This window comes from Calonectris borealis, chromosome 8, assembly GCF_964195595.1.
Source record: "Calonectris borealis chromosome 8, bCalBor7.hap1.2, whole genome shotgun sequence".
Classification (NCBI taxonomy): Eukaryota; Metazoa; Chordata; class Aves; order Procellariiformes; family Procellariidae; genus Calonectris; species Calonectris borealis.
In genome coordinates this window covers 29,399,881-29,427,636 of record NC_134319.1, presented here as the reverse complement: position 1 = coordinate 29,427,636, position 27,756 = coordinate 29,399,881, and the positions used below count along the sequence as shown (strand labels likewise).

The window sequence follows — 27,756 nt, the reverse complement described above, 5'->3', positions numbered from 1 at the left end:
TTCAGTAAAAGCCTAAGTGTTAAAGAACTGCTGACTAATAATTAATTCCTTGCACCTATTCCCATTCTAATAAGCATCCTTTTTTAGAAGAAAATCAAGCAGTTTCAGTAATAGGTATTAACACCAGGTATTATCCGTCTTCCAAAATATTTATAAACCTTGTACAAATGCAGTGCCTGAGGGCCTGAAGATCTGTAGCAGATCCTTCTCCACAATGCTCTCGTGAGACAGGAATATACTGTTATCCTCATGTTGATAAGTGCATCTGGGACTGTGACATGCAGAAGTCTGCACTCAGCTAGCAGTGCAAGCCCTGAAGTCAGGTCTCCCACGCCCCTGGCTAGCACCCTAACGACAGGGTCATTGTTCCTCTGTCTCCCACAGAAAAACGAGTACACACACACTATCTACAACTAGGGTAATATTTTATACAAAGATCTGCGATTGCAGAATAATTGCCGTTATTTCTCTCTAACCTAAACTTATGTCAATACAGTCTGACTACACTTGTCAGCTGTAATCCATCTTTTAACTGGCCTTTGTACTACGGATTTTCCATTTAACTTCCAGCAACACAGGACCCAGGCAAGCAGCCCTGCAAACCCCACCTTTGTGTCACTCAGTTCCATTTGCTTCTTTCAGGTAGCAGAAAGCTGCAAGATTATATGCTGGATAAAAATAAACCTAACATACAAAACAGAACTGTCCCCTTGCAGTTTTTTCTACAGCACACAGCTGCATGCTGTAACTGGTAAGCAACCCAAGGTACACACAGCCTGGGAGGACATGTATTTCACTGCAAAAAATTCAGAGGTGAATATTAGATGCACTTTGTTCCAGAACAGGATAGGTGCAATTATTAAATCAATGAGTTACTCAAATCCAAAGGGAGGAGATACCAACTGCAAGAAATACACAAAGTCTCTAGCGAGCCCCAAGACAAGAATGTAACAGTAAAGAGACTGCCTTTTCCTTATGCATTTAGAAGTGTATGGTGGATTGAAAAAAACCCCACCACCTAACTGGATAGGCCTTAAAATTTAGTTTAAAAAACAAAGAATGGTCTTTGTTCCTATGCTATTCAACACTTCTATCAATGAATAACAACGGAAAACATCAATGCTGGTCAAACATGCAGGTAAAAGAGAAGACAAGTTCTTGATAGAGTAACACAAACTGCTTAACAAGGCAGTCAGCACACAAAGCGCACTTTAAGCACTGAGAAGTCATACATCTAGACACAAAACATATAAAGCATCCTCCCCAAAACAGGAGACTGATGTGGGAAAGGCAGACTTGCTCCGGGGGTTCCTAACAGTCAGCTGAACGTGAATTCCTAGTGTGACAGTTTGGCCAGGAATACTTTAGTTGTACAAACAGCAAATAGCAAGTAGGACTAAATGAGATTATGCTACACCTGATACTTGCGTGGCACAACCATTACCGGACCATTACATCAGTTCTGGTGTCTGCTCTTTAAGAAGGAAGAACTGAGATTAATTCAAAGAAGCCAACAGTAATGATTAATAGAAAACTTGACACAATGGAAAGCTCAGGTGGCTCAATCTATTTATCAAAGGGGAAAGAAAAGGGAGACAGTTAATCAAAAGCTCCAAGTACCCACAAAGAAACTCAGATTTAACAATAATTCCCAATCTAGAAGGTACAGGTACCACAGGACTGAGCAGTTAAAAGTTCAAGCTAGATAAATTCGAGATAGGGTAATATCTTTATTTTCAGACACAGACTTACACACAGTCTCTCAGCAGTGAAGAGAAACAACTGGAACAACGCATTTAAGGTTGCAGTGGAATTTCTCCATCGCTGACGCTTGTTTAAAAGAACACCAGGATTGGCTGTTTCAGAAAGAGTATGCATGCTAGTTCAAACACAGCTATTCAGAGAGGTTATTATCCGAGTTACGCAAGGGGTCATTACTAGATGACCACAACTGTTTTTTCTCATGTTAAAATTTATTAACTAGCTTTAGCCATAAGTCTAAAGCAGGAAAGTCGTATAATAGATGTGCATAATGTTAATTTACCATTCCCCACACCCAAATTAGGCTCCTTTCACCATACCTTAATACTTTCAACTTCATACCCAAGAACAGACATGAAAGAAGAATATTTGCAGGGCAAGGCAGGATTAATAAAGTTACAGAAAGCAAATCCTGAGACAATACCATTTGCAGAATACCCTCTGCCTTTTATGCCATCCTCGGTGTAACAGCTGAAGGCTGTGGGTCAGCATGAGCTGCTGCCACATCACACGAGAGGTATTCTGGGCCTAAACCACGACAGTTCTATAGGCTTCCTTTAACATCCCAAATCCTTCCTCGATACGGGTTAGAAATCAGTCCAAACGCCAGCGGGCTACAGCACGGCTTTGTAGGAGCTCGATCACAGAGAAATCTGGCACCCAGCAAAGACGGCTGTGCCAGAGGCTGGAGGACTGCTCGACTCCCACGGCATTCAAGCCTACACACGGTGCACTGGCTAGCTCTGCTCGGAGACCGTCTGGATAACTACTATTAAATCATGTTTCTGGACATCTATATGCAGCTGATGAATGTGTAAAGTCAAACTGAACTTCAGCCCCAGAAGGCTTACAAGATTTCGTTATAGGGATTTCTTCTGGTTTCACCACCACCAGTGATGGGGGGGGGTCGACAGCTCAGCAGTCTTCAGTGTCAGCAGTAACCAAGCTCCTCAGACTACCAGCCGCAGGGACAGGCACTTGTAGTTCTCCTTATCGTGAAAGAAAGAGCAACAAACCAGAACTTCACAGAACTCCACCTAGGGCATCTCATCAGCCAAACAACAGGCCCTCCACCACCACCCACCACTCCAACAAATACAAAATAAACCAAAACACACCTAAAAGAGAAGTCCTAAAGTGCTTTTTCATTGACAGGCTGTAAAACAAACTAGAAAGTCTAGAGGAACATCTCATGTTTTGTCCACAAGCAAATAAATCACCAAAATACGCCTTCTCTCCCACCCCCCCCACTCAGGGATACTGGAAGGTGCATTTAACTGTTGCCCCTAGGTAATGGGGAGCAGGGAGCCTAAACACTGATTAAGGGTATTGCTGGTCTGATTTAAAAGGAAAGCCGAGACCTGCGCTCTAAGACGACACTCGCAACCATCACCCACAAACGGCCCAGCGTTTTGTACACAAACGTTCTGGTACAAAGTTGAAGAGAGCTCCAAGACCGGGCTTGTTCCGGTATCTTCTGAGGCTAATCAGAAAAACATGAGGGAGCACTCCGGCAGGGAAGAGCAAAAGCTCTTTTAACTTTAGCTCTTTATGTTTGGTAGGACAAAGCCTTACAGAACACGCCAGAGGGAACGTGCCTGCCTGTGGAAAGATGGTAGGTCAGGTAAACAGGGCCCTTGTAGCCACCATTTTGTTCTCCTCCTGGAGAAGTGCTCGGTCACACAGTTATGCAATTTTCCCCTCTGGCAATTCAGTGCAATCGTTTTTGAATGTTAAAGAACAAAAAACCTACAGTCCAGATTTTCAACCATGTCTCCTGTCATCAACATTTCTAGGCACAAATACTAGTAATTTAGTTCTAAATGTTAGTGTAGACAAAACTGCAAATATTTGCCCGATTCATGTTGGGCACCGCATTGTTTCTCTAAAAATAGAGGCAAACACGGAAAAAGCGGGGTCTAAGTCCAGACTTCTTTAAAGGATGTGATTACCCTCAACAGCAGCTCCAGCTTCCCACCACCCCTGCTCTGCTCTCATCCCAACCTACTCTTTCAAGTTCTTTTTAGGATAACAAAAAAAAAAAGCCACTTGTCTACAGAGCAGCTTAAAATTGTAGCAGCTTGTGTCAGCTCCAAATGACATGCTCAGAACAGGAAACCAAATCTTTCCCAAATAAAAACCACTGTTTCTCCTCAGTTTTCCATCTAACACTCCGAAACAGAAAGATGAAGTTTGTTCTGGCACTTTCTGGAAGCACATGAGGTCTCTTAACCTACTTCAACAGGAATTTAATCTTTTAAGAACAAATTTCACATACAACTTAATTCAAATCATGATTTCTGAAAGCTAGAGAGTTTGAAATGGGAAAATGTCCTGTGGGCTGCATCAGCTATGCAGCTGCTTCTAATTAAAGCTTCTCCTTTACTCTCTCTGGGCTACTTTCCAGCACAAATACTTTAGTCAGAGCTCAGCCCACTTTTTTTTTTCCTCCTCCTTTTCAGCTCCAGCCTGCATTTGCCTTAGCTCAGGCTCTCATGGAGCTAAACAAGAGACGTAAAAACAAAATGAAGGTATTTATCCAAATCTGAAGTATCCACAAATCCACAGAGCTGCATTCACTAACAACCTAACGCTACGAAGTGAAAGTAGGAGACTCACAAAAGCTGCATTTTTGGCTCTTCTGCCGCAAAACTACATCGAAGTTACCTCCTAATACTTAGTTCCCTCTTGCTTTCAAAAGACTTATGGAAAATGTCTGGTCTGTTGGAAAAACCTCCTCATCTGCCGTACTATATTTGCTTGGGCACATTCATAGGACACTCTCTTCAAATGCACCTTATAGACTGTTTTAACCAGTCTTCCAGATGTTTGATTTTCATGGGAGTTTCCTATTCAGGCCCAGTGATATCATCTGGAGATGCACAGAAGGAAACAGATGGTTTTCATTTAAAACGTGAAGGGAAGAATTTCCTAGTAGTCTTGCTTCTCCCCCCCCTCAACCCAACACTCCCTTCACTTTGATTGGAAGATGCTTCAACCGAGGAGGGGGGGGGAAACGCAGTCTGATGCCTAACGTGAGAAGGGTCTCAGCTATTTTGCTACAGACTTTAACCAGACTTCCCTCTGGCTCCTGGGTTCTCACTCCCACACCTACACCTCCTCTCAGGAGGGAGAACAGGATTCTCTGGTTAGCTTTACAAACGCTCCTTCCCATGTCTCAAGGCTCCCATTTATGCGTCATACTTTGAATGCAAACTGTGGGATGGGACAGCCTCTCCGTTCTGCGTTTAAAGCAGTACAAAGCTATTGTTTCCAGTCCACGCAACGCACTTCTACAGTGCACCCCTCCACAGCATACCGAGGAGTAACAGCAACCCAAGTCTGAATGGGCAAAGTTTAGTTCAGCTTTTTCAGACTATCAGAGCTGAACAGCTTTCAGTCTGCACAGGTAAATCACAACAGAAAATTTTGACCGAGTGACTCAAATCACCACTCTGTTCCCAGATTTGAAGCTAAAAGTGTGTGCACTCTCCCCTTTTTCCTCTGCCCTGGTCTCAAGGGTCTCCTTTAACTTCTGAAAGGAGACAGAAGGAAACGGGAAAGGGCAGCCCATTCTCAGAAAGGGACAACTTTTCAACTTTTGCATTTAGCCTCTTCTGGAAAACTCTCAGACCTCATCCTGCTACAAGGTCTCCTATGGGTATTCCCCATTCACGGGTCTCGGAGTAATTAGTCTCTCGAGATAGATCCTGAGAAGATATCTGCTCCAGTCTCGGAAGCAGTTCTGCAGTCTAGGATCTTGCCTTCAGCCCCAGAAGTCCTCTTAAATCTGAGTTAGAATTCATTTATGAAGATCCAGCTGGAAAGAACGGTAGGTCAAAAACCTGGCAAGGGGGTTGGAGTTACTGGGGGCTGGAATTGGGGTAGAAGTCCCTTACTGCCATGCTGTTGCTGCTTTGAGTTTAGCACGCTTTGAGGTCCTCCTGCTGCCACCCTGCAGATACGAGGTAAAAACTGTACCATGCAATGTAAAAGTGTGCACAAACTTCTGCACTCGGTGAGAAAAACACTGCTCGCTGAAGAGGCACAGAGGCACGCAAAGCTGCGCTGAGCCTGACAGCTTTGGGCATGAATGGATGTGCTGAAGGAGACTGTCCTTTTGGGATCGGCCAACTTCAGCAGACTCCACCTTTGACGAAGCACAGCAAGCAAGCCATGGTTGCCACTGTACTTTTTTTTTTTTCCTTTTTTTTTTTTTTTTTTAACCATCAGGACCCATCAAAAGACACTAGAGTTAAAGCAGTACTTTGGTTCATACAGAGGTACCGATATCCCTTTTGGGCACACAATGTGCCGCAGCCCTAAGGTCAAAAAATCCAATCTTAAAAACCTACAAAGCACGAGAAGTAGCAAGGCCCAGTTTCCTCCCTAAACCTTGGAGCACCCCTACCCCAACTCCCTTCCTTCTCACTTCTGCTTCTCTCCCTGGCACAGTCTTGCTTCTGCTCCCTGTCACTGGGGCACAGGGGAGGGAAGTTGGGGGAGGCCACAGCTGCCAAACGTTGGGAAACCAGTTAAGATACTCTCTGTTTCGGGGCCCTGCCCCACTCCAAGAGGAATGGCCCAATCCTGCATCCACCCGCAGCAGAGCAGACTCTCGGCTCGGAAAAGAGTGGGCAGCATTGCCAAAAATCTCTGCTCTGCTTGTCCTTGAAACAGCTCCCTGTACCCACACCTTCTCAGCCTGCCTGCAACTGCAGAAATACTGCAAGTTAGCAGTACCATCCCACAGACTCTTCCTACTACTGCTTTCCCAGTCATCTAGCCGCAGGGAGATGAGAAAGGGTTTTTCGGTGATGTTCACGATTAGCATTAAGCAACAAGCAACTGTTACCCTGCTTCTCTGCTGGATAGGAGAGAATGCAACGAGGCTCCTTCACGCTTAACACCTTAATGTGCAAAAGGCTGCCTGGAGATGCTTGGGGGGGGGAACCCACAACAACAACAACAACCACCACCCCACCACAGTGCAACACAAAGCCAAACCCCAAACTGAAACTGCCTTTTGTCAAAGCAGGACCCAGAAAGCTTGGAATGACAGGTCCCCTTTGTCCTGCTACTGCAGATATGGCCATATTCCCTGGAATAAGGTCTGCGTCCTCACCATGCTAGTCACTGAACGGGTGTAGAAAGATCTCTCAAACAAAAATTCTGACCTTGGAAGATGCAAACACAGGAATGTGTAATTTTCTAAATATAAAATCAAGGTCAAAGGTGGTCAGTAATTCTATCAAACAGTGCCACAAAATGACAGCCATGGGCCAGCAGCGTCACAGGGGAACAGAGCTACTTAAAGGGCGCTCGCAAGAGCAATCTGATAAAGATCCAACTCTGATTTCCTTACAAGGGTCACAATCGCTGTTCCCATAACAGAAGCCAGATGCACCAGAATAAAGATTTTAGCAGAAAACTAGCTTTCTCTTTTAATGGAGTAGACGCTACAGGATTTTCTGACAAAGAAAGCTGTTTCAGCACTAAGCTGTCACTTGCTGCTTTGCCAAACATCTAAACTAGATGTTTCGCTTATCAGGGCTTACATTACTCACGTCTTATTCATCACATCTGATTATCTCTGATACAGGTTCTCCCTCAGCTGTTCACTTTTTTCTTACAGACAGCACAATTAACGAGATGGACTGACCACACGCTAGAACAAGCAACTTGGCCCAGAGGAGGTACAGAAAGAGGAAGAGAGCCTTTTATAATAACTTATTGCCCAGCAGAGGAAGTACTGCAGAAAGCTTGAAAAAAGTGGAAGGGGTGGAGATTTAGATAATCAGTGAGTGATCCTGCAGAGCTAGAAGCCAAGCCACTTGCTTCAGTAATAAGTTCAGTTTCCTGAACAAAACATTTCTACTCTTACAGCCATCAAAAATTCAGAAAGTCATTTAGGTTACTACGCCAGATAGAAAGTTCCCCTATTCAGAGTTCCTCATAGTGCAGGAAAGAAAAAAAAAGTTAAAACCAAAACAGGATGCTAAGAATCAGCCTGCTAAAGGTAGAGTCTCCACAATTGAGAGTCTTTTGCTATTTTTTCCTTCCTTTCTGCAAAAAAGAGTTCTTGAGCCAGAACTAGAAGACAGACACATACTAATCTCTGTACACAGGCCTCTATTAACCTTTCCAGTTACTCTGGCGCCTGCAAAGGGACCGAGCTGTTACTTGAGGGAGGGGTTGGCTTAAGACCTGCAGGAAGACTTTGCACAAAAGAAAGAAGGCAACAGTAGAATTATAAATAACTGTGCACTAAAAAAAAAAAATATAAGAGTGGTCAGAGCTGCCACTGTGATAAGGGAAACGTGTCAAGATCTGGACTGCACTACAAATACTGAACGGAAGTTAATCAGATGAACCAATTAAACCATTTTTTTTTTTTTATACAGTCTAAGACATGGTTAAGAGGAACATGCAAGTTGGAGAAAACTTCCTTAGGGAGGTACAAGCAGCACCAACATCAATACCAGTCTTGTTTATTACCTTTATCATGACCCACATACTTTGGCTCTAGACTAACATGCTTAAGTATGCGTCAGAAAGACCTACTAACATCACACAATTTCTTGTTTCAGTCCTAAAACACGGGTGAAAAGCAGGAAAATTTCCACCTTTCTTTCCAGAAGGGCAGCTCATTTCTGTTGACAGCAATATAAAGCCATGGAAAGGAAAAGACTAGGAAGCAGTAATAGTTAAAAATTTGAAAAAACAACAGGGAATAACAAGTTACATATTTGCCTTTCTATGGCTTTTCTGCACACCAGGTATTGATTTGAAACTGAGAAGAACCTCAAATTAGATTATGATTTCCCCTTTGTGTGCCACAGGTGCAATTTAAGTATATCGAGTTGTAGGTACCACATTAACAGAAAGAACTAAAGGTTGCGGCGAGGGAAGATGGATGTGTAGAACAGGGTGAAGAGCAGAGCTGTGTGTTAGCCAAGCTAAATCAACAAGACAAAATTCACTAATATTTAAAGAACGTTAGCATTAAGAAAAGAGGGATTTAGCATGCTATAGAATGGCAGAACTTTCACTGACGAAATAAACGAGGTTTAGAAAATAATCCGTTTCCTGCAGACATGGTAAATTAACCCTGCCAAACTAGGAGGATTTATCTTTTTGAAAAAATCGCTTAATTTAAAAAAAATCTAAATACTGCAGTTTGAAAGGTGAACTGCATTTCAATAGATGTGATATCATTCTCCAGACACCACACATTCCACCAAAGCTCCTGCTGATCAGCTTTCCATGCAGCAGCAAAGTGAAGGCACCATTGAAGATGGGTGTCAACATTTACCAAAATCAATTATGCAATAAAGACAAATGTGGGTGTTGGTTTGGAGTTTTTTGTTAGTTTGTTTTTGCAGCTCCCACATATTACTTGTTCTCCAGCATGTGGAAGGAACGGGCACACTTCAGAGTGCAGAGTAGTTCTGAAAAACCTCATAAAAATATTCAAGTTGGGGCTGAAGCTCTATGAAGTAAGGCAAGCTGTAGGATGGAGAGCAAGTTCCAACTTAACTTGTAGGTCTGGAAGCAAGGTAGAGTTTACCTTTATGATTGCTTTGGCCTCGCTTCCTAACCCAATGCAAAGAAATCAAACTGACAAGATCCAAACCCAAAAAACTGAACAAGAACTCCGGATTTCTTATGTTACAAAAAGCTAGCACAGAAAAACTAACACATTATCAAGAAACACCAACCGTGCTAAAACCGTTACACTGAATGCACCCGATAAGAAAATCTTAACAATTCACATTTCCTTTCTGGCTAGGACCCTGAATGAAAGAAGATTGGTAATTAAATTGATCAGAAATGAAACCAACTTACTTGCAATATCCTGTACCATTTTGATACGGAATGCACTTTCCCTCATTAACACATGGCTTGGAATCATCCATACACTGTAAAGCTGAAAGAAAAGAAAACAACAGTCAAATCAGTAGCCATACATGTCAAGTCAAAGCTTCATTAGCATATTTTAGGGAATTAAAATCTTATAGTAGAAAATTTTATATGACTGGAACAAAAACAAAGACACTATCACATAGTTTAGTTTAATCTCTGGCAGCATCAAAAGAGCTGGACTCAAAAAAGAATCAAATACAGATTTGTTCATCAGGCAACTAAATGTTTCCAGAATTTCTTTCAGGTTTCTTTTCAAAGCAAAGCATGCAGTAATTTCAGCAAGCTACAAAGACATTTGTGTCAGCACTTGCGTATTTTGGGTTAAGTGTCACCAATTACTACTTTCTGATCAAAATTCTGGACTGAAACTCTCTGAAATGAGGCAGTTACTCCCAAGACTTCTTTCACAATATTTTGTCTCAAATTCTTTCCTTCTTTTCTACTATCTCTAGAGACATTTGGCACTGAAATAGGGGCATCTGTCCCTCATAAGCTCACGTGCTGTACGTTTTAGCAATCCAGAATTTGCTGCAACATCATTACTGCTGTTGCACTCTGATTTCGGTCAGGATTGTTTTGGGAGTAAGTGAAAACATCAGAGATGTTAAAGACTTTCAGCAAATAATTTGGTATTTCTAAGGAGGAGATAGCTCGAACAACATTTTCAGCATTATGTTTTAAAAAAGGCATTAGGTATGACACAGTTCAGGGCTGGTCAATTTTTATCCAAGTTCTACTGGAAGCTCTAGTGAGGCCCGTCCTGATGGAAGCAACGCATCAGCTCTAGCTCTGGCAAGTGCTCGTCTCTTCACGGGGACCTGAAGCAGCACACCATGGCGATTTCTGAAGTGACCAGAAGGGTGAGAACTATGGAGACCCTGCAGAAGCAGAGGGCACTCTAGAACCACAAAAATCTAGCCAGTCCACCTAGACCAGAGCCTGCCATTTGAATGGCACCAGACTAGTGGATAAAGCTCTCGGAACCAGAAGATTTGGGTCCTATCCTAATCTTACCCACATACCCAGAAGTTACATGCTCCTCCCAGCCTCCAGTTCTGTCTGCCAGCCCCCAAACACACACACTTCCATGCCTTTACGGACCGTATTTCAACCACCTTACTGCATTTGGGAAAGCATTTAGCCAATCTTAGTTAAGGCACCTAGAAGCATCAATAACATCCAACACCTAAACTGCCTGCTTGTGTACCCCCTCCTGTACGGCACATTGTCTTATTTTTTTTTTAAGCATGGTTTTTCTTTCCTCGAGAGGTATTAAATTTTCAATACAAATTCAGCAAGGGGCAGAGAAAACTGGTCCAAACCACCACTAAAGTTTATATGTTGGTGACTAAGGAATGAGGCTCAGAAACAGAAGAGTTAATGCCATCAGTCCCACTAAGCTCTCCCTGCAACCAGCCCAAATTCAGTCCAGCGATTAGACAGCTTGGAAAAGACTCCAGTTACTGCTATCCAGGGCTTGAAGTGTTATTTCTCAATAACCCTGGAGCACGTAAACAGGTCACATGCACCACGAGGTACCATAGGAGCGTTTCACACTTGCAACCCCTATAGAGAATACAGTTAAATTAAATGCAGTTGCCCAGGAAAGTTATCACTACTTCCCACAACACGAGTATGCCTTTTTCTGTTAACTTGGTTTCTGAAAAAGGGGCACTTGGATGGCGCTGCTTCTGCAGAGCTCTCAGGAAATGAACAAAATTCCCCTCTGAGCCCCTTTCAGATAACCCCTGAGGTCAGGGTTACTAAGCGACAGAAATATTAACACGGATTTTGCATGGCATTCCCCCCCACAGCGGTTAAAAACACTTACACTGATTTGCACCTGTCTGACAATTTTTATCCCATTTAACGGCAACACCCACGAGGCTTCGACTCCAAACTTCATCTGCTTCTGTCTAATACTACAGCAGCTTGTTTTCACAGCACAGACGAGCTCCAGTTAGCACAGTTCAGCTACGCTGTGTTCAAGAGAAACTGCGAAAGGACATGCAATGATTCGGACTTCTCTTGCCACCTATGCTACTCCAGGGAAATGGAGGAAGGTTAAAATGAGCCTTACCACGTTTCAGAGAACCGGGAGGGGAAGCAGACTTGGTATTCTCACCTCGCTACCCTGAATTTTCATTCTTTTCACACCAATCAAGCCAGTGAAGCAAATACTCAGAGGATTATTTCTTTTGTGCCTATGCTTTCAAACACAATTTTGTAATCTCTTCGAGTACCCGCGTCCCCAGTGAGAACTGAGCAGCCAGCTGATTTTGTAACCCGCAGAGTAAAAGCTTAACTAGCACTTGGCCAAAAACACCTCCCGGCACAACTGCACGGAGGGGAACAAGAGGGTGACGGCTTTCGGGGTCACGGTAAGGATCCAAATCAGTGATTCCCGTTTAGCTTGCTAGGCCAAATACAGGCACAGCAGAAAGGCTTTAGTGAAGTAATGATTAATTTTCTCTTGGTTTTTGACAAATTATTCCTGCCTTGAACTGCTGTTTAGCAGGTCATTAAACTACTACTAGTCCTTAGAATTCTTTAACAGAGACACATAGTGAATGGGGCAATGCAGGCAGCTGAATATGTATCTTGTATATGCTAAGTTAGAAGTGAAAGAAGCTAAGAAAATAAAAGCAAAAAGACTCTTTTGTACTTTTTCAGCTTGAGACTAAAATAGGCTGAATAGAAATACATTGAAATGCAGCTAAAGCTGAAGTGAACGTAAATGTAACCATATTCTATATGAAAATGAGTATTAAAAAGTAACATAACCACTTCTCTTTAAAATAGAAATCACAAGGGAAATTGAAGACTACAGTTCTCACAGTAAAATTAGCATTTCTGTGCACAAAAGCACTGTCTTCCTGTATTTCACGATATCTTTAACAATTTCACAATGCATGCAAAACCAAGGTATTTCAACATGACTTACTTCAAAAGCTACTCTTCTGCTACTCTACCATGTTGTGCTCAAGAGTTAACAGCATCAGAAACTTTACCTTCTACCTCAGCCAGCAAAAAAAAGTATGTTTCGCTACATCCATTATGTTAACTGGAAATACTTTGTTGTGTACAGCATGAGAGAAGACAGCCTTGTCTTGAAAAGACAAAGACACTTTTCTAGCTGCCATATATAGATAGCATCAGCGTGCTGTCAAGGCTTTGAGTCTAACAGGCTGCTTTTGAGAGTTTTCTGCTGTGTTTAAAAAAACAGCACTGGTGAATTATATGTTGGTTTTCTGGACTTGTTCTCACTTGCCAAAACCACCAAGACTATCAGAAGCCCAGACCAAGCACAAGCAGCGATGTTTCAAGTCCTCGCACTCTTATGCGGCGGAGAGCTCGCTCCGGTATGCCAGCAGGTCTCCAAGGGGAAATCCCATGGCTTTTGAATGTATTGAACCGCCTCATGATTTTTATGAGTCCTTCTGGGCATATTATGGGAAGATGGGGAAGAGACCCCACGATTATCGAAAAACTGGCTCCTTACGAAGTGGGCAGGCCACCACTTTGTGAAAAAAGTACCCAACTTCTAGCAGGTATCATAGCCCAGTTTGAAGGACTTCTCAGACGAGGGCTCTAAGTGCATGTGAGACGAATGTTATTAGCTATCCTACCCAGCCTGGAGTCCATACAAACCCTTGCACATGCCTGCATTTAGACACAAATTCTAACCTGACGTTTAACTAGCCTACCAGGACTATTTTCCAAGGCCAGAGGGAAAAAACAGGTAGCCGCTGCTACAAAATGAGCACAAGCAGAAAGCGTTACTTGCAGAAACACTATAGGAAGTGCTGTGATTCTCAACATCCGAATCTACCAAAGCTCACAGTTAACTGGAGTACAATTTCACCCAGGTTTAATCTTTTTGGCTAGAGAGATAGTTAAAGCAAATCTAGGAGGAAAAGAAAAGTTGTGTTTCTGCCTCATTGTTCTTTAGGATGCCAAGATGATCTGGAAGTTGCAATTTGGTTTCCATACTTCATCCGCCCACTATAAATTCAGATACTTTCTAGGCTAGAAAATTAAAAGAAATAGTGAAGGATTAAGATCAGAAGCTGTAAGTGTCAGAGTTCAGCTTTTAAGAGAGAAGGCTGCTATAGGGAAACAGAACCATAACCAGAGAAAATCTGAAAGGGCTTTGTTGTAAATACTAAAAGGAAAGTAATGCCAATAAACTCCTCACCCACAAGTTCAGAAAAAGTCAAGCAAAAATAAAAATGCAAAATACCAAAACAATTAATGCTGTGAGGAAGAGACGTTATAAAACTGGTTTCCTGTAGCTTTGTGGTTGATCATCCCGCATCTAAGAAGGTGCGGGCTCTGACCAAAGGTTTTATTTTAAATAAGGGCGAGTGATACTCTGGCAGAGAATACAGCTGAGCTGGTGGTACAGCTTTCTCCTTGGAAGGACACTATACGGGTCTCTCTCTCCTCTTCCTGTCCATAAATTTTCCATTAAGTTCATAGAAACTCAGTATCTTTTAAGAACCTAGACCTCTGTCATACTTGGTTGAAACTTGTCCATAGGTTCAAAAGCTCTCCTGTGGGAGAGGTGGAAAGCAACCTACTTGAACATAGAAGAAAAATCAGGCTAGAAATACATTAAAGACTAGAAAGAAAACTAAAGGACAAAACAGGTTTCAATAACCTTTATGTAGTCAGTGGATTTTTTGTCTCGATTGACATTCATGAGAAATACCATGTCATTTCAACTGGCTTACCCATTATATGTGGAAAAAAAGGAGGAAAAAGGATTCAAAGCCCTCAAACAGCAGCAGCACAGGATGCATGGGGAATCCTCACGCAAGCTCAGGCTGCTTGCCAGAGGTGGATCAGCTCTGAAGAGAAGACCATCAGCATGGTCAGAAACACCAGCTACGCTACAAATCAAGGGGTCTCAAATTCCACAAGAGTGAAAACCAGCTTCTGATTCCCTTCAGGAAAAACAGAGTGTGAAGAAAGAAGCTAAGAGAAAATGCTGAAGCACGAGGTATAATTCTGGAGGAAGGGCGGTAGGTCCTCGCTGTGCAGAAAGGGACAAAACACCTCACAAACAGCTGCTGAAAAAGCTGGCAAGAAATAACCAGCACTGCAGAAATGGAGAGAATACCCAAAGATAACCAAATTTTGGAGGAAAATCAGAAAGGAGTGATAACTAACTGCGCTACTCACTAACCTCAACAGGTTACAGTTCCAGTGAGATTATGTACCTGGGAAGAACCAACGAGTAAATAAGCACTAGCTGAAAATATGAAAATAGCTTTTTCTTTTTTTCTTAAGAACAGATCACCCAATGGCAGCCACACTGAGGGGGGACAGGGAACAACAAACTAGGAAAAATTCTTACTGTGAAAAAGTGATAAAGCCTTATATTCAGCTCAGATTTAGAAAATGTTAACATTTGGGGGATTTAAACAAGCTGAGCAGTTTGCACATCACAGACAGAAAGTAGTAGTTAAGGACAAAGCTTGTCTATAAGGCATAGAAATCGCCTGTAAAGTAAAAATGCTTTAATGAGATTACTAAGAGATCTCCGCTGTTTTTACACACAAAGGCCTGAAATCAATTGGGTAATGCAAGACTTATCAACTGAGAAGCTGCACAGAGGAGTGTGAAGGCACTCAGCCAATGTCCTGTACCTTTTGGGAGAGAAAACCCCAATGCCTAAACTGGTTTTCTTCACTAGCTTCTCTAGGCTTTGTAAGACAAGTGTAAAAAAAATTGAATAAAAAAATTTAAGTTGATTTTAGAAGAACAAGCCAGTAAGAAGAAATTTTGCATTAAAAGTTCACCAGTTTTTTTTTGAACTCGAGAATGCAAACAGCAAATCTGACCACATTACACTCTCGGACACACAAAACTGCATGCCCTGCCATCATTTGTTTCAAATCTCTCCTCCGAACATCTAGGAACTGGCAAAAACTACTAATCGGCCCTCCTAAGAACAGAGCTGGGAACCGTTGTGCAAATTCACAGAGTTGAATTTTTTCTGTCCTCAGGGTCTTAGGCCTAGGAACCTGCAGGAGGACTGTTACTTCTGTCAGGTGCAGCTACAGTTCATGTGACACTGTTCCTGCTGAGGAACTACAAGTTATAATACATACTGAATTCAGGATGAACTCGTAATACAGTTCAGAAGTCTGTCAGTCACCATATTCTCCATTTCCTTGCACAGCTACTGTTCCCTGCCTTCCCCTATTTTCAGTTTTCCAAACAAAGCCAAAATGCCTACAATCCAGAACAGCAACATAAAGCATTGTTAAAAAAAAAGTTTTCATCAAAAAAAATGTAGGGAAGGCAATTAAAGAGCTGAAGAGGTATTGGTGTTTCCATGGCAATCTGGCAGACGGGAGCCATGCTCGCGTCTTCTCCAAAGTCTTCCGTAATTCTCCAGCACTAAATCTTTATTAATTTGAACGTTAATCATGTTTGCCTGTGCAGAAACGCTAGCCCGCTACTTGTGCTGAGCGGTGCTCCCGCAGCCGTCCAGGGTGATGTCAGAGAAACGAGATGAAGACTTGCTGCATGGAACAAACAGCAGACGCCCGTGCCATTTTGAGATACAAAGCTCTTTTTTCATCCTCATAGCAGTCTAAAAAAAGGACATGTGCCCTAGGAACAGACTATTTTCTAAACAGAACGAACGATTATTTCTGCAGCTCTCAGATGACCGTGTTTAGAACATTATAAGCACTGTTTCTTCTAGATGGGCACTGACAGCCCTTGACTTCTGTTGGCAAGATGATTTCAGAGTGAATTCATAGAAACTAAGAATATAACTACAAAAGGACTTTTTAACACAGATGCTTAGGGAAGCTCTTTTTTCCCCAACACGGATGACATTTCCCTAACGTGTCCCAAAGGAGGGGTGAGAATTAATAATCACTGTATCATTCCCCGGCTTTGCATTCATTAGCCAAGAGTACAAACTCAAAGGAAACTACCTTACATCCAAAGTTACGAATCGTGGCTGTTTGGTTTTGCTGTTAAGTAAGATTCCCAATGCCAGAAGCAGCAGGCTGCCAGCCTCCTGCTGCTGCTCCTTCACCTACTCCCTGTCCTGGGTTCAAACGCCAGCCACCCATCCCCTCTCACAGCAGAGATACCGGTTTTGAAAATGGGAGAAGCTGAACAGGACCATCGCAACGGCAGCAAGACACCCAGAATAAGGGAGGGGGGGAAATAGCTGTGGAAGCCAACAAAAAACCAACCCACCCATTGCAAGAGATTCGAATGCCAAATGCCACCAGAGGCGTAAGTCCTCTTTTCCCAAGGATTCAAGTCCTGAGAATGTCAGCGAGAGGATCTTCACGTATTTCTAATCTAAGCGATGCCCTGAAGGAAGTGATGCGAGTTAGCCAGATTCTCATCATGCTCCCTTTTGAAAGTCTAAATCAGCATCTTTGATAAGAACAAATTTGATAGACAGTAACACCTTCAAAAGATCAAGTAAAACTTGCTCTTCCGTAAGCAAACCCATATCAAGCAGATACAGATGGCATTGTAGCGTTATCTAAAGTCCTCAAAAGTTTCACTGTTTGGGTACTAAAGATCTCAAACTGCACTCCCCATCAACGCCCTACCTTTGCGCTGCTCTAGGTTAAAATGTATTGCAACCTGTTAGAAATACAGGCTGAGAGTCAACAGCAACCTGGTGAAACTGGGCTCAGCAAAATAACAACAGTGGGTAATTAGGGTGGGCTCTACTAGTGAGGATTCCTGTTTCACCCATTGCTGCCTGATCAGAAGAGGAGCAAATCGTTCACAGCAATTATCAGGAGAGTATCCTCACCAAAAGCGCAGGTGTTGCTGCCCCGCCCCAGCTTACTGCAACTTCAACTGCAGCCTTTTGCAAAACTAAACAACGGTTCAACTGGAAAAGCGAGTTGCTACACCATTGGGCTTGCATGATGAGGCAGAGTTGAGTAGTCCAAACCATGGCGCTTCGTGCATCCAGGAGCCTCCTATTTATTGACCAAGAGGGCTGACATCAGATACCTGCCCTCTCTTGCACAAGAGCATCAAGAGAGTTGAATATGCACCTGAAAATACCCTTTCGGTGACTTCATCTTTCCCATTAAGTCAAGCCACAGCTCCCGCTCCCAAGAACCAGATGCAGGTCAATCTCTCATGAACAACAGGAGTCATTTTCAGTCTAGATTTGTCATCTCCGAGAACCCAGTGCTTTGTTTAGCACTGGGAAGAGATTTCACCCACAATGCCAAAAACTTCTGCAGCATGGGAGGACCTCGACCAGCCTGGTAGGTATCCATACCCAGTCAAGTGATAACAAGTGATACCACAGCTACTTCTCCTCTCACCCCTGTCAGAGAAGGAACTTGTAGGGCTAGCAATAAGCTGGTAAGTCGCTGGTGTGAAGGTACAGTTTAACCAAGTGGACATGACATTCAGCCTTTGCAAAAATAGTATTTAGCCATCTTACTAGACTATGTAAGCCATTTACAGAAATAACAGGCCTACTACACACCACACCTCTACCCTACCAAGAAAAGGTACTTCTGAATTTATAAGACACCTAGCCTTGAAAGACCCTTTATTTTTCCAGCCTCTTTTGGGCAAAGCTGTCCAAAACACATTCAGGAAATAGTTTTTTTTTTTACTCCAACCATCTTCTTGCAACATATTTGTAAAACTAAGCAAGTCAGATTTCAGAGGGGGCTACTGGAAAAAAAAGCATTTCTCCCAGGAGACAAATAATGACCATTTCAAAGTCAAAATAGACTGATTAACTCGACTGCTTTGTATCCAAGAAAGCAGTAGCGGTCAAAACTCTGCAGACGCCAGCTTCCACTCCTAACCATACCAAAGAATAAAATTGCTGAAATTATCGGTGTCTCACTCGGTCACGCACTAAACAACTTCCACTACCACTTTCTCCCATCGCTACACTCTTCACAAGTCTGAACAGCGATCCAGCCTCTCAGGAGCAAAAAGGAAGAAAGAATGAGGCTTCACGTAAGCAATCAATGACTGCTGGTCCCTGATAGCTTTAACGCGCTGCAGGGCTGCACATGCTTTACTCTAGGAGCAGGACTGCTGCTGGGAGAGGCATGAAATCCGTCAGAACCCAACGGTGAAGGCTATGGACTGCGTTCTCCAGCCCGGCTGCAAAACATATTGCAAATGCCAACATGTAACAGGGAACAGTGACGAAAAGCAGCAGTTTCTTCAGATGTGCACACATGGCTTCACCACGCCTGAACTGATTAACAATTAAAGGAGAAGGATGCATAGAAATTCTTTCTGGATGTGTAGGTATTTCCTCAACAAAGAGGCTAGAACGAACACGATGCATAGATATTTCAAGCGACGGAAAGCAGTGAACCATTTTCTCCCGTGTTTTGAAATCAAAAAACCTCAAGCACTCGGACCATTTTTGCAATAGTACATGTACCACTGCCGCGCACTGCCAGTAAAGGATAACTTCCATTTCAGTTTTCCGTTACGTGTAAGCCCCCACGGGAGGGCAGCCCCCACGCTGCTCGGTACGCAGCCCGCAGCCCCCCCGCGGTCCGCACCCCGGGGAGCCCCCGCTTCGCGGGCGGGACCCGCACCACCGCCCCGCGGGGCGGCTCGGCTCGCAGGTGAGCCCGGCTCGGGGGGGGGGGGGGGGGGGGCCGCTCCACACAAAGAGGCGGTGGGGCCACCCCCACGCGATGACACCCCACGCGCGGCCGCTGCGGCCCCGCCGCCCCCCCACCCCCGCCCCGGGACCCCTTCCCCGGCCGGCCCGAGAGAGGAAGGTGACACCGACGCCGGCCCGGCCGCCGTGGAAGCGGCGCCGGGAGAGGGGCCGGTCCTCCCCCGCGACGCCGGGCCGGGCAAGGGGCGGCCCCGGGCAGCCCCTCAGCGCCGCAGCCTCCCGGCGAGGAGCCGCCCGCGCACCGCCGCAGCCCCACAGCCCCTCGCCGCCCCCCCGTCACTCACCGGCCGCGGGCTCGGCGCGGCTGAGCACCGCCAGCACCAGGCCGAGGAGGGCGGCGAGCGCTGGCCCCGCTCCGCGGGCCATGGCCACGGCCGCTCCCGCCGCCACTGGCACGGCGCGGCGCGGCGCGATGCGGAGGGATCTACCCGGCCGCCGATGGCGCCTGCGGCCGCCCCGCGCGGAGGGAGACCGTCGAGACGTGCCGCCCCCGCTTCCTCCGCCGCGCCGCCCGCCACGCCACGCCCCGCCCTGCCCCGCCCCGCCCGACAGCCGCCAGGGGGCGCCCGCCCGGGGACGGCGGGGCCGGGGCGGGGCCGGGGCGGGGCCGGACTGCGGAGGGGCCGGACTGCGGAGGGGCCGGACTGCGGAGGGGCCGGACTGCGGAGGGGCCGGGGGGGGCTGTGGCTGCGTGGGGCTGGGCAGCGGGGCCAGGCCGAGGGGCAGGGGGCTGCCTGGGCCGGGGAACAGGGCGGCAGCGGTGGGGGGCGGATGGCGGTGGGGATGAGGGGATGGAGGGCAAGGGCAGCAGGACACGCTGTCATGCCCCCGAGGGATGGCGGCAGCGGTGGCGGGTGCCCACGGGGGACGAGAACAGAGTACTCCACGCGAGGTGCTGGCCCCGGCCCTTTGCTCAGGCCTGGGGTGCAGGCAGCTGCGGGGCAGGGGTGATGGAGCGTTGCCCAAGGGGAGGCACCGGTGGGAAGGGAAACCCAAAAACCCCCTCGGCCGCCGGAGGTTCACCCTGGTGGGAAGGGGAGCCTCTGTAGCAGGCCCACGAGCTCCCCGCCCCCACGGCTCAGCCCCACGGCCACTCGTGCTGCAAAAACCCGGGAGGAGAGCTGGATTCCTGCAGAGAGGGCCTCGGGAGGGCGGCGGGGCTGTAAAGCGCCCACCGTTCGCTGTAGCGCCTGAGTTCAACCTCGAGATCCCTCCCAGCGCTCGGCCGTCATTTAAAGCGTTAAAAATCCTTCTGCCCTGGCTCCAGCTGCCCGCAGACTGAGAGCCCTTTGTGTGCGGTGCTGACACGGCAGCCTGGCCCGCGAAGGCAGGATTGTGCCGGGTTCGGGGGAGAGAGAGGGGTCAATGAATAAAGTTCACTGTTTTCCCCCTGTAATTCACCAGATCCCGGAGCTCCTCCCGAGCACGGAGCTGGATGGTCAGCGCCCTACCACCACGATTATTTTTTCCAGGTATGCCGATGCAGCCTGGGTGACGAATCCGCCACTGTCCCATGCAGCTGCCAGAGCTTCCCATCGCTGCTCTGTTGGCCGCTCACGGGCAGACGATGGTGCCTTCCAGCTGCGATGGCCGTCCCACAGCACTGCTCCTGGCACACCTCCCTCCCTGTGGCTCCTTGCCTGTCGGCGTGGAGGTCAGATCCGCAGTGTGCCCAAAACTTTCCACATATAAAATTATGGGTGGCAGCAACCAATGCTTAAAAAAAAATGATCATGAAGCCAAGCTGGGAGTTGAGAAGGGACAGGCAGGAACGTGACCGGAACAAGGAGGGCTTAGGGTTGCTTTCCCTAATGCAGCTAATTCAGGAGGAATTCTGGTGTTTCACCAAAACCTGCCATTTCCAGCTCCCCCCGGTGCTGAGCATTACTTATTATCCCTGACCTTGAAGCAGTCAGTCCTCCATCGTCTGCGTTTCGCTTGGCCTGAGCGCAAGCTACTGACGCCCAGTGCAGGGACAGCATCCGCGGCCACCCCGGCGCAGCTTTTGGAAGCTGCCATGAGGGCAACCAGCTCCACCTGCCAAATGGGGCTCGGCGGGGGAATCCAGCCTGGGTGAGGGAAGGCATTGCTTTGCTCCCACAGGTCTGGGGAACCTGCGGATTGCTCCCATCTCTCCGCTCTGATCCCGCTCTCCTGGGTTTCTGCGGGCTTAGCCACCCGTGGGGGAGAGCATCCCACGGCGGCTCTGTCAGCCGGAGAAAAGGGGTGAGAGCAGCCACTGGCATGGTAAAGGTTTGGAGAAGATGGATGTGGGTGGGCAGCATGGGTTTTGCAGCTGGGGAGGTGAGGGCCGAGCTGCCCACAGCCGCCCTGGCCAGGCGGGTTGCCCATGCTGGGAGGGAACGTGAAGGGCAGAGTGAGAAGGGGGCAGGGGCGAACGCCCCACTGCACCCCCACGCCAAAGCTCCTCAGTTAGTTCCCCATCATCCCCGTGGGTCTGCCATTAAGCTATAAGCTGTTTGCAGAGGAGTTAAAAATATGTTTCAGCGTTGCTTCATCTTACGTGCCACGTTACAGTCCCATTAACAACACCATATGCTAACAAGAAAGGTTCGTCACGCAGGGCACCCGCCAGCAGAAGTGACCCTCCAGCCCTACCATGCGCCATTTCCCACCCAGTTTCCAACCCAGAGATGACCAGTGGCCAGCACTGGAACGGGAGGGCTGTGGCAAGATTTTCCGTAGTTTCCATCTGGTTTCCCCCGTGCCTTGCCCGGTTTTGCCCACGGAGCATCTCACCCGGAGCCGAGCCCTGGCTGCCCGGGGTGGCAGGCAGGGTGATGGGCAGGGTGATGGGCAGCGTGGTAAGCAGGTGGCGGGCAGGGGGGCAGGCAGGGGGCAGGCAGGGGGGCAGGCAGGGGGGCAGGCAGGGTGATGGGCAGGGTGATGAGCAGGGGGGCAGGCAGGGGGGCAGGCAGGGTGATGGGCAGGGTGACAGGCATGGTGATGGGCAGGATGGTGGGCAGGGTGACAGGCAGGGTGATGGGCAGTGTGGTGGGCAGGGGGGCAGGCGGGGAGGCAGGCAGGGTGATGGGCAGGGTGCTGGTGCCTGGCAGAGGGTTGGGTGTGCTCCAGCGCTGGAAGCGATGCCAGCTGGGGGATTAGGAGAGCTGAACAGACTGCATATCCATGGCATCGCTAGTTAAACGGCCCCGGCAATTAGGGAAATCCTGGCACTTTGGCTGACAAAGGCAGGGGGATCAAGCCCTCTTTGCAGCTCCATGTGAGGAGTCTCACTCCAAAACGATTTGGTTGCCTGCTCCACAGAGCAGCGGCACACTGGTTTTGATCTCTCCAGCCCCAGCGCTCTTCAGGCCTCCTGCCCCTTGCTTCAAAGCCAGCCCCGTGTGCCGCCCCTCGAGCCGTCACCGGTGGGCTGTCACCGGCGGTGTTGGGGTCCGGGTCCCCCCGTTCAGCCGGTACCCCCCGGGTGATGCCGCGCGGCTGATCTCTGCAGACGGCGTGGCTGGTGGTGAAAGGGGGTGAAGGCGTCCTGCCCCCCGCCTGTGCTTGCTTGCTCCGGTCGGGGAGGGAGCCCACGGGGGGGGCATCTCCCCACGCAGCTCATCACTCCACAACCCAGGGGATGCTGCCCAAGGGCTCTGCTGTGCTCTCCCCAGCTCTCCCCGCAGAAGGCAACAGTCTGAGGGGCTTTTTGGGTGTCTGTACCTGCTCAGCGAGCGTCACATCACTCGTCCTCTGTCCCTCACCTTGGAGAAACCGCTGGTTTCACCAGCTTTGCCTTGGCGCGCTCAGAATAAATGGTGTTTTCTTGCAATAACCTTTCAGTGACATTGCTGGCGGTTCAGGCATTCAGACCTCAGCTCAGCCCACACCCAAACGCCTGCCCTACATCCCAGCATTTTACATACCCGGATAAACGTTGCCTCATTTTTACCTCCCCCTGGTCTGGGGGTCCTTAGGACATGCTTGAGTCATATATCCCAGCTTTCTCTTTTGCGAACAGAAGAGCTGGAATCCCCTTAAAATGGAAGCTGGGGGTATTTCATAGTTACAAGACATCAGCAGCCAAGAAGTTTAAGAAAAACAGGAGGGAGAGAGGCTGCCAACAAAATCCTCGGGGCTGGCAGCCTTGAGCTCGCGCTGCGAATGGCTTGTCCTGTGGCTCATCTGCTAACTCTTAACGTTCACATGACTTGGCTTTCGCTGTGATTACCTTACCTGCCAGCTAGGCTCGTCTTAAAAAAAACCCAGAGAAGTGCAAAGGCATTCCTGCATCAGGCCCCGCAGGAATGTGCCGGGTGCCCCAAGCCGCCTCTGCCGACCCGCTTAATCGCCCGGGGAATTCGTACCCTCTGCCTTCCCCGCCGCCGCCCTCGCTCTCAGCAGCCCCTGCAGGACTTCTGTTGCAGACGGAGCCGCGCAGCTCCACGCACGCTGCTTTTACCAAAGTTGGTCTGACGTTCGGTGTGGCCGTGAAGCTCCCGAAATGCTCTGGGCATGCGATGGAGCGAGGATTCACTGATTTGTGGTCACCCTCCAGGTAGCAGCTGGGGCTGTAATGATGGTGATGGAGCACCCAGCGCCTTATGCCAGCATGGGTGGCCCCTTCCCACAGAGACCCCAATGTGAGACAACAGATGCAAAAGGTGATGGGAACAGGAATGCCAATGAGTGCTCGTCACTTCGATGAGCAGCACAGCAGCCCCCCCCGGCTGGCACAGCAGTACCACTCAGGTCCGTCCTTCGGTTGCCTTTTTTGGGTCAGTACCTGGGACCAGCTGCGTGGATGGGAGCCGGCAGCTCTCCCTCGTGGTCGGCAGCCGCCGGGGAGCTAAAGTAGCAGACAAGCACCCCAATCCTCTCCCAGCGCATGGCCCATGTGAGCCACCCCTCCGGGCACCTCTCGCTGTGGGCTGGCCACCTGGGCACGGCCCCCATCACCTATGGTCCCCATGCAGGTAGGGGCACAGGAAAAAAGAACAGAGGCTTCTTCCTACTCCTGTGGGACTCGGAGCCCGGCCTCAGTCCCCGGCCGTGCCGTTACATCCCCCCTGGCACCGGGCAGGAGCCTCTGCAGAGCCTGCTTCAAGTCGGCCCAGAGCCGGAGACCGCCTGGGTCCCTTCTCTCCTCGATGGTCCCCTCCTCTTCCAAGGCAGGTGCTGAGGGCAAGATGCCATCGTAGCTGTGAGGGGCTCGTGGCCGTGCATGGGGGACATGCAGCTCCAGGAAAGGTCCCGGGGAGCCACACACACCCCAGGCTCTGCAGGGTCCGGCACTATGGGGACCCACGCATGTCCCGGCGCAGAGGACTCGAGGTCACCGCGACTCCAGCAAGCACATTTACTTCTGCTCCTCTATGCAAATCCTCTGTCTGCTGCCATTTTCGGGGGCCCAAGCGGCGGCTGATGGGGAGGGTGCACTTTCCGCTCCAGGCGCTGTGCCGCAACGGGGCCGGGGAGTCCCGTTTCCAGCTAGCGCGGGCAGTGTGCCAGGGCAGCAGAGCATGTCGGGGCGGCCGGGGAGCACCCGCAGGGCTGGGGTGCTGCTGGCGGGAGGCTGGGGGAAGGAAAAGGCAAAAAAAAAAAGCAATGACAGAGGAAATAGGTTTATCTCCCTGCAGAGCGCCGGGGCTCAGCCGCAGGGGGTTTTCTGAGCCATGATTCAAAATCACGCTGGGCTCCTCCCTGCAGCCATCAGCGCAAAGAAAGACCCGTGGCGGGGGTCTGGCAGCCCCGTCAGGGTGGGCACGTGGAGTGGGGACTCCCCAACTTCTGCTTTATCCCCTCCGACGGGTTTGCAAGCTCAGGCGCGACCGCAGCCAGCCAGGAGCAGCCATATGGGACGCTGCGGGGCTCAGTGCTGTGGGCACGGCCCCTGGCAAGCCCCGGGGCACCCCTGCATCCACAGGGGACCCAAACGGTGCCCAAGCCAGGGGAGGAGGGGGACGGACTGGTGGGGAGGTGGCACGGCTGCCCCGGGGGAAGCAGAGCCGGGGACACACGTGGGCAGCTGGGTCGGAGGCTGTGCAGGAAGCGTGGGTTGTACCCCACCTCTCCCCGGTGCTGGCTGCGGGGGCTCGGGAGCAGATGGCCCCCAGGGACCCCCAATAGGCTCAAGTTTGGGGGAGCCAACAGGGACGGAGCGAGGAGGCTGCCAGGGCCGGGCGGGTGCCCCATGTCCTGCCCTGGGGCTTGATGAGTGCTTGGGGCTGGGGACCAGCCCAGCTACGTCACCCCAGATGGGGGGGGACGGGACAGTTTGGGGGTGTGCTGGGACGGGACGCGGTGCTGACTCAGGCCCGTGCGGGAAGGCTGGTCCTGGCAGTCAGCTGCCCGTGGCCGGCCGCCAAGCCCAGCACCCTGCCATCTGAAAAGCCTTCATTTTCGGGGAGCAGAAAATCGACATCCTCCTTTCTGAAAGGTCACCTCGGCAGCAACGCAGCAGAGCAAAGCACGAGGAGAGGGTGGGGAAGGTGACCCCCTGAGCCCCCCAGCCTGGCTCTGCGGGGCATCCCTCCCTGCCCCCGGTGGGATCGAGAGCCCCCAAAGAGACGGAGCGTTCGGCTGGGAAAGAGCCCCCGGGTGCCAACCAGCCCCACAGCAGCCCCCAAGGGAGGGAGGACAAGGACTAGGGGGCTCGAAGGCCGAACCCAAGCCCTGCCGCCCTGGCCATTGCTGCCCAGGCAGTTACCTGGCATCAGGTGCCCCGGGCAGGCGCTCACCCTGCCGCAGGGATGCTGGCACAGCCCTCCACGCCGCTGGGACGTTCACTCATGGCAAAGCAGCTGCTAGAAACCACCCGGGGTCAAACTCCCCTGGGGCCCCAGAGGGAAAGATGCTGAAAATGGGTTTTTCTGAAAACCTGCCCAGAAGAGGGGTTTGCGAGTGCGAGGAGCTGGTTCAAAGTGGGGGAAGCAGCTGGTGCCCAAGTAAACACAGAAACCAAAACCTTGCAGCGCCTGAGCGGCTGCTCCCTGGGAGTGGTGACAGTGCAGAGCATCGCCATGGCCTCGGCCAAGTGGGACCTGGTTTATATTTGACACCGTGGCCGGAGCACCCTGCCAGCCTTTGCCGTCCTGCCACGCTCTTCCTCTCCGCAGTGCCGTGCCCCACCCATGGCAGGTTTGGCAGCGTCCGGGAACCAGCTCTGCCTGTCTGCTCTCACTGATTCGCTTTTCAAAACTCATAGGGAAAAAAAAATCCGCCACCCAGCACCGGCACGCCCGGCAGTGTAAGCCACCCAGCGCAGCCCTGTGATGGGCCAGGGCGGGCATGGCCACTCACGGTCCCTCCCGCAGGCACCGTTCCCAACAGCAACCCCAGCCCCGGGGACACAGGGACACTCGCGTGCCCAGACCTGGGCTGAGCAGTGGCAGCAGCAAGCACAGCCAAAGATGTCTTTTCTGAAAGATGACTCCTGTGACGAGGCTTGTCACCTCTGCGCTCAAGCAATGAACAGAGCAGCTCCTGGGGCGCCCCGCACCATCCCCTTTTCTTTTGCACCCTGCTGCTCTCTGCCCGTACCCCACGCCAGGGGTTTCCCAGCAGCAATGGGCATGCGGTGGGGCCAGGGAGAGCCTGGCTTTGCCCCTTGCACCCTCTAGGAGAGGGGGCTCGGGTGCTGCAGAGGTGCCAGGACTGCGCTGCTCCCAGGTCCTGCTTCCCCCTCTGCTCTGCATGCGCCTGGCGTGGGACAGAAACTCTCGGCCTCTGCCAGGTTGAGGGGACCGGGCACGGGAACCAGGGAGGACACCCGGCAGGGGAACCCAGCAGGCGAAGGCTGCTCCAGAACCTCTGGAGGCAGAGGGGCAGCTCAGGAACAGAAATGAGATGGGCGTTGGGTAGGAAGCGACTCGGGCAAACGCCCTGCTGGGAAGCATTGCCATCCGGCTCGGTCGCAGCATCCCAGCTGCGTGACGGGACGAGGCCAGGCAGCGCAGCCTTGCGCGGCACAGTCCGGGAGCCCTTGCAGGCAGATCCCCGGGGTCATGGGGAGGCAGCCCAGGCCCAGCAAGGGTCTTTGGAGAGGCCAAGGCATTGCAACGAGATGGAGGTGCCCTCAGGACGAGCCCCCTTTGCCTCCCCAGCTCTGGGCACGGCTCCGCACCGCGCACCAGCTCCGTGCAGGCACTGCCATCTGCAGGCAGCGGCTCCGGGGCCAGCTCTGGGCCTCTGCCAGCACCGAGCACACAGCACCGCGACTCCCGAGGGAGCAGCAGCCCAACCGCTACGGTCACCCACACCCAGCAGGGCTGCACCCTGCACCCACTGCTCGCTGCTGCCCACCAGGGCAGGGAGCCACGTCCCCGAGCTCACGGGTGCTCACCCAGCCCAGCCTCCAGCAAGCTGTCGGTTAACGCACAGAGAAGCCTCCGCCCCGAGCAGCGGGACCAGAGCAACCAACC

At 49.9% G+C, this 27,756-nt stretch overlaps 1 protein-coding gene across 1 annotated transcript in view; it reads right to left on the bottom strand.

The window, feature by feature from the left end:
• NOTCH2 (notch receptor 2) overlaps nucleotides 1-19,788 on the bottom strand; it is an 87,708-nt gene extending 67,920 nt beyond the window's left edge. The window contains exons 1-2 of the mRNA XM_075156644.1: nucleotides 19,651-19,788; nucleotides 9,610-9,691 (exon numbers count right to left, since the gene is read on the bottom strand). Coding sequence (XP_075012745.1) covers nucleotides 9,610-9,691; nucleotides 19,651-19,732 — 164 coding nt within the window. The 5' untranslated portion in view covers nucleotides 19,733-19,788. The remainder of the gene's footprint in view (nucleotides 1-9,609; nucleotides 9,692-19,650) is intronic.
• Between the last annotated feature and the right edge of the window lie 7,968 nt (nucleotides 19,789-27,756).